This window comes from Haliotis asinina, chromosome 1 (genome assembly GCF_037392515.1).
Source record: "Haliotis asinina isolate JCU_RB_2024 chromosome 1, JCU_Hal_asi_v2, whole genome shotgun sequence".
In the NCBI taxonomy this organism is placed as follows: domain Eukaryota; kingdom Metazoa; phylum Mollusca; class Gastropoda; order Lepetellida; family Haliotidae; genus Haliotis; species Haliotis asinina.
The window spans coordinates 82047875-82055154 of NC_090280.1; the positions used below are offsets into that span (position 1 = coordinate 82047875).

The window sequence follows — 7280 nt, forward strand, 5'->3', positions numbered from 1 at the left end:
TGAAATGATGCTGGTTAATATTAATGTATACACATGAATGACTTGGTCTCAAAATTCTGGACGAGTTATTGTGCTAAGTTTCGCAATAAGACGGAACCAAGTTCGCAGGAAACGCGACAGTTACATATATCCAATATTTGATGTGCGTGTGTTTGTGTGTGTGTAAGTGTGTGTGTGTGTGACAGAGAGTGAGAGAGAGAGAGAGAGTGGGGGAGGGAGGGAGATAGAGACAGAGAAAGTATATTTGCAATCACTAAGGAAACGCGACAGTTGTGTAATCAATGTTTTAATTAAATAAAATATACACTAAAATGAAGAGCTATACGATATACAACCATTGACACTAAAATTGATTTATACAAAAGAACGATTTTACACCTCGAGACAATCTCTCAGAAACAGACCCACTTTCTGAAAGCGATTGTTGATCCTCGAATATTTGAATCGCATAGTTTCGCTCTGTGGGGGTTTGACCATGGGTGTTTCTTAGCACCACTCGCCGTCCTTTCTCAATACTAAGACAATATTCGGTATAGGCGAAGGATCTGAGCACTGAGAACTCGTGTCTCTGGAGTTCATACCAATATTTACTATTTGTCTCCGTAATTGCCTCTGTGACCACGTCACGTTTGTCAGCACGACGGAACTGAAAGTCAAATGTCTCTGCTCGGCAGTTCCCGGATGTAATCACGGGGGTGAGGTAGAACGACTGACCATAAAGGTCATACCGGAAACACATTAAGCTGTACATTCGGTTATTCGTATCAATAGCGTTTTTTATCTCCCTGACGAAGTAATATTGTTCTTTGAACTGTTTTCGGAAGATGTCGATGATAATTGAAGGTTTGTCCGTATCTTCGACTGCTCTCAAAAACCGGCCGTTGGACAGCGGCCATTTTATTTTGACCGGTGTCTCACTGGACGAGTTTATGTATAGCAGATGAGGGACAGGTTGTGGGGTGCAGTATGTCATCTCCACCCCCTTAGCAACAATGAGCTCTTCTTCAATTACCGATTCGAACTCGACACTGCTGGATCGAGACGAAGATTCTGAAATGTAAACATACATGAAAGTGTATAAACTTAAATACAATAGCACTTCATGTTTGGTTTATTATTTTTGTGATGGTGATTTTAAGCTTTGTTCATGCATATGTCGTATAGCCTAGTTTAAACTTTGTAATTAACGAAACCAAATATTGAGATTGAGACAAACGGGAACTCAACACATCCACTTAAACACACTACAGTTACAAAGGTGATAATTTCTCCGATCCGACTGAGTTAATGTTCGGCATAACCGGGTATTTGTCATACCCGATGTCGAGACAACGAGGTTGCCATGTACCCAGCTACAGAGGATCTGGTGGTTCCCATGTAGCACCCGTTACGATGCTCAAGCTATCAACCACTAGGTCCCTTCCCGGTACCGCCGTATTACACCTACAATATTGGTTACTGTTGCGTAAAATGTCGCTTTTCTGTTAGTTCGTTTTATCCAGAGATGATGTACCTGTGAGGCTCATTGTTGTCATGTTCGAGTATAGGTAATCTGCATCATCAGGCTCGTCGTAGACTCCACTGGGCGGTGGTCCAGTATCACTCGAAGTAGCTGTCATCAAGGACATCCCCGTCAAACTCTCCTCCCGTGGGGGTGTCACTGCGCCCCATTCTTCTGTTCCACTGTCTGAAGATTAAATGTACATTTAATTCGGACTCATAACCCTCTCCGCCAATAAAAGCTTACAGACATATGTACATGGTATAGTGGGATATTTGAATCGTTACGCTTTATGTGTTATATCGAGGGGAGTATGGAGGGGAGTGGGGTCATTCACATTGTATCATCACAGTGTAATCCTCACCACACACCCCAGCCATAAATTATGAACGGCCCAACGACGATGTGTCATCTTCGCTGAGCTTATCATAACGACAAGTCATCCTTTTGGAATGGGCATCAGGCCGTGAAATAAACCCGACAATCTTTAAACATTAACACTACATGGTGAGTTGTCACCGTTAGCTGTGCTGTGGCTGAACACTTCCCAACCTTTTCAAAATGTAAACAAAATGGGATTTTCCTTGGTTTCCACAAGGAGCTGTGTCTATTTTTAAACTGCTGATTCGCCAAGTCACATTCGAAGTGACAGGCCCGTCAACTACAGAGAGAAGTCACGGGGATCTTCTCAACATACCCGATGCGCTCCACTGACGATGATGCCGTTAGATTTTCCACTGATGATAATGAAGGTAGATTAAGTTAGTAAAAACTGATTCAGCTAATCGACTACTGAATGGCGATCTGCATGTGTACATGAAATATACATGTCGACAGTATCATCTATACACAGGAAGCAAAACGGTTTCATTGATTAGACGCTGAAGAACAAAGGCTCAATCGATTTGTGATTGAATGGAGAAAACATGAACGACCCGGCATTGATCTGAGATTAGGGAAGCGTCGATGAGGATGTTATTTGATGACGTGGATGTCATGAATGGTTGAATATCTTCCCCAAACCCGATGATTCGTTTAGGTGAAACTTTCCCCTTTACTCAGTTTAAGACTAACACCCCCACCTCCCTCTCCCCAACCTCAACCCGTACCCCATAATACTATTAACATTGAGAAACGGAACAAAGTTTTACACATATCCTGTGACTTTTTATGTTATTGGAAAATGGAAGTATCACAGACTAACTGACAACAATAAACAACCTTAAAACTGTCCAGAGGCACATTGATCACGAGCAGCTGACATAATCCGGATAATACCCAGATTACCACTGTGATAGTATTATCCAGGCTGGCCATGGACGTTGCAAGCGTTCATGTTTACTGAAGCGCAGCTTCTATTTCTTCACGGTTCCAAGTCAGAACAATACGCCGTCGGCGATGTATTAGAACACAAACTACGGTTAGAGGTTAAGAGTTATACAAAACATACAGAAAAGTTGAAACCTTCACATTTCTTACCTGAAAAATATTCTGGTTGAGAAATGTTATCCACGACAGCTGATCTCATCGTTGATCCTCGAGAGCGTCTTCGGGGACGACTTCGGGGACGAGTATCTGACGTGACATCACAGCTGGTTGATGAAACATGTATCACCGACTTGGCCTGTCTTGGTCTTCCACGTGCTCCATCGATATCCTGTCTTGGGACACCGTCCTCTTTGAACCCACTGTCTTGACTACTCTGCGCTGTCGCAGACTGGGATCCAATTGTACTACTCAACATATCAATTTTTGATTTGTCGTCATCGATCAAACTACTCGAACGCGACTTGTTCGACATGGTGCACCTTCGTGCGTCCTAGTCAACTGAGCGTCGCCTCGTCACCTATAAAGCCTTGATTGGGAATTCCCCTGTTTAAATTTAGAATCGTGTTCAACGGATACACTTCCGGATATAGAGTTGTGTTTCCCAGCACAATGATGAAATGCTCTCAGTATGACAGCGAGATGATTGCGGGTGTTGTATGCCGATGTATGATAGAGGAATAGTCGAGCTATGTCATCAACGTTTATATCTTATCACTTACCTGGGCAACACAGTTTTGTTAATAGATGTAATGATGTGAGGCGAGGGAGGGAAATTGACACGGCATCTGGCTGTGCGTGTCTGTTTCTTTTGTTTATCGTTTAACACCGCACTCAGCAACATTCCAGCTATGTGGCGGCGGTCTGTAAATAATCGAGTCAGGACCAGACAATCCACTGATCAACATATTTAGCATTGATCTGCTTAATTGGTACATGAGGACATACGTGTCAAACGCTGTTCGCATTTTACGATGGACATCTGATTGTTTAAAATAAACATGATCGAATGGTATTCGCTTCCCTGAAATAGCAATACTAAAAAAGGGACCCTGGGAATTTCTTCATTTTCAATCTAGACTTGCCACATTTTCTAAACTTAGTGGGCTTTCTTGGATACATTTGCTTCAGGGTCTGTATCACACACTACACTTGAACATTCCTTTCTTTTGACAATATCGATAAATAACACGTGTTGGGCATTTTCCAGGTGAAAATTATTATGACCTCGGGAAGTACACTACTCCCAAACTTTATGGACAACGGATGAGTGCGACATTTTGAAAGATTTCTGTACCGTTACAATATCTCCAACACGGAAGAACATTCATGATGGACAACGTGTTTGTGACTATGTAATTTGACTATGTAATTTCACCATTTCTGGTGTCCCGCGTCGTGACATTGTAATTTTGCTAAAAGCGGCGTAAAACCAGACTCACTCACGGTATGATTTCCTACATACCAAGCCTGCATACCCAGCCCAGCTGTTCATATTCATCCCCATGATATTATGCATAACGGTATATATGATTATGAATAAATGTCCTATTTCTTTAAATATTAGTATCATAGTTCCAAAACGCATTTTATTTTGTTTTAAAAATCAATTGTGAATTTATAAAATGGGACTGAGCAACGCATGTAGAGGATATTACACAATAATTCAGTACTGAAAGTCTGTCTCTTGGTTTTGCTATACACTGACCTTTGTTTCCAAGTTGTAACCTGATAAGCTTAGTGTGTTCAAGCCTTGATACGATATATGCGCATTCCGTCATGGTTATTACCGGTAAGTCATAGAGCACGTACCAAGTCGACAACCGTTCAGCGCAGTGTACGCTCGTTATGATTGTCAAGTGTACTTGGCAGGGGTGCACGCGTACTATGTTTGATTTTCTACGCGTTGCGTTGCGTTTTTCCCGCTCACACTACATGCGTCTTCCTATTGCGTTTTTGCTTTTGTATACAAGTGTAAACTTAAATACTCCAGTAGCGTACCTGCCATTAGGCACGTGCCTACACTTATTTTTTGGGGGTCATTCACTTCTATGCTCTTGTGATCAGTGTTATAATGTCTAATTCAGGACAGCCATGTTCCAAATATTTCTAAAATCCCCAAACTATGTAACCAAGCCATTTGAGACTTAATTGTTATTACTAAATCTGTGTTCTTAATTTTTATCACTTCCACAGCGTACATTGTCTTGTTAGTCTTGTCAAGGCACCCCGTTTCTCTTAGTCACTTCCAATAATTACTGTATATGGCCATTATTGGCTGTGTCTGTCATCGCATCAACTGTGCAAGGAAGTGCTATTGTTTCCCTATCTGTCCATTGTTGAATCTGTGTCTGTCGATTGTTGTAAAAACAAACTATATATTTATATATATATGCGTCTCTCTCTCTCTCTCTCTCTCTCTCACACACACACATACACATATATGTGTGTGTGAGAGAGAGAGAGAGAGGGGTGGGTGGGAGATAGAGATAGAGAAAATATGTTTAAAATCACGAGACAGTTGTGTAATCAATGTTTTAATTAAATAAAATACACACGAAAAACACTATTTGGAGCATGTGGGGGGTCCGGTATTCCGACTGTCTGTGTGTGGACGACCGCGAGCAGGATTGTACCGCTCGTAGGAAACGTCCTGGGGTTGAACTGGAAGTCCGCTCATCTCACTCACGTATACTTGTCATGTCTTGTATAAGCAACTAAGGAAGTTCGAACTCAACTATGCCTTCGTCTTCATCAACATATTCCTTCGCCTTCATCTCGTCAAGTATTGTATGTATAATTCTCTGGTAAATCATGTCGACCACATATGAGTGAGTGTAGTTTTACGTCGCACACAGCAGTATTCCAGTTATATGGCGGTGCTCTGTAAAAACTGGACTAGACAATTCAGTGATCAACAACATGAGCACCGATCTGCACAACTGGGAACCGATGACATGTATCAACCAAGTCAGGGAGCCTGACCATCCGATCCCGTTAGTCGCCTCTTACGACAAGCATAGTCGCCTTTCATGACAAGCATGGGTTGCTGAAGGCCTATTCCACCCCAGACCTTCACGGGTCCGACCACATATGAACGCGTTGATATCAACATGAGGCTAGAGATCCTTCAATGCAACGAGGTGATTCAATAGTACCTTCCGTTCATCATGGGTTTAGATGCAAGAACAAAACATGAGATACTAGCATCAGAGTGTATTATATCCGTGTCTTGTTACAATTTATGAAACATGAAAACCTTGAAACGTTGACAGACAGATTAACACTTGAACAAAAAATCAGGTTAGATGAAAACAGTTTCACGACTGAGGAGCATTGGAGAGATCTGTTCATCTCTGATGAGGTTACAAACACTACAATATAAGCAAAACCCAATGCCACAATCTTTGCACTTCAAACCTATATATTTTTGGCATTAACTTTACAGTGTGTATTGAAATTGTGCAAAGACATTTGGATGAATAAACATTTGAACTACATTTTGTTAAACTTACCAAAAATTGTTTCCTAGTAATAGTTCATGATAATGAAGCAATAAAGGTAGAAATGATATGAGTTTTATCATTTAATGGTCAAGGCTGGTCAAACCCCAAACAAACAATCCTGACAAAAACAAAACAAAAAAAAACACACACAAAAACAACAACAACAACAACAACAAAAAAAACCACAAAAAAACCCCAAGAAATCCCCCCAAACAACAAAATGAAAGCAGCAAAAATCACCCCCCCCAAAAACCAAAAAAAAACAACAAGCAAACAAACAAAAAACAAAGCAAAAAAACAACCCCAAACCCCCAAAAGAAAAGAAAAACAAACAAAGAAAACAACCAACCAACAGCAAAAGCTATTTGTAATTAAATATATCATATCATGTCTAATCCTATAATCAACAACCTCCATTATAAATGTTATCAGTGACCGTTGACCTCAACGGTGTTAATCAGGGACATTTTCGAAGATATTTAAATCTATGCGAAAGAAACCACTGTGACCATTCATGGTTGATCAGGACACTGCTTGCCATATCTATGTGGGCGTTATCAATTAGTCTCCACAGACAGTCAGTCAGTCCTTAATTTTCAGCCTTTTCAGATTGAAGAGGAGACCAGTATGGTAGACTGAATCGAATGCTGTGGAGTTGTCTAGGAACGCTAAATGGACGGCATCCAATCTCTCGGTGTATTGGACTGCAGTCTCCTGGACCATGAATGACGTGTGGGTTGATGACATGCCTTTCTGGAAACCAGACTGTTCAGGACTTGGGAATGAATTGTCACACATTATTTGGGGCATTCGTTGGCCCCTAACACGTTCAAATAGTTTGAACACCACGGGCAGAAGTGTTACACCTCTGTATGAGTCGACTGCAGATCGCGATGTGTTTCCACCTTTAAACATAGGTATTACAATGCCTTCCTTCAAGGGCTGAG

The 7280-nt window shown here is 41.2% G+C and overlaps 1 protein-coding gene across 1 annotated transcript; it reads right to left on the reverse strand.

Annotated features, from left to right (window-relative positions):
• Nucleotides 1-270: 270 nt before the first annotated feature.
• Nucleotides 271-3308, reverse strand: LOC137283422 (uncharacterized). The gene is made up of 3 exons (XM_067814898.1): nt 2981-3308; nt 1514-1687; nt 271-1050 (listed from the first exon to the last, which is right to left on the reverse strand). Exons 1-3 carry the CDS (start codon nt 3300-3302, stop codon nt 344-346), a joined length of 1203 nt encoding a protein of 400 aa, XP_067670999.1. The 5' UTR covers nt 3303-3308; the 3' UTR covers nt 271-343.
• Between the last annotated feature and the right edge of the window lie 3972 nt (nt 3309-7280).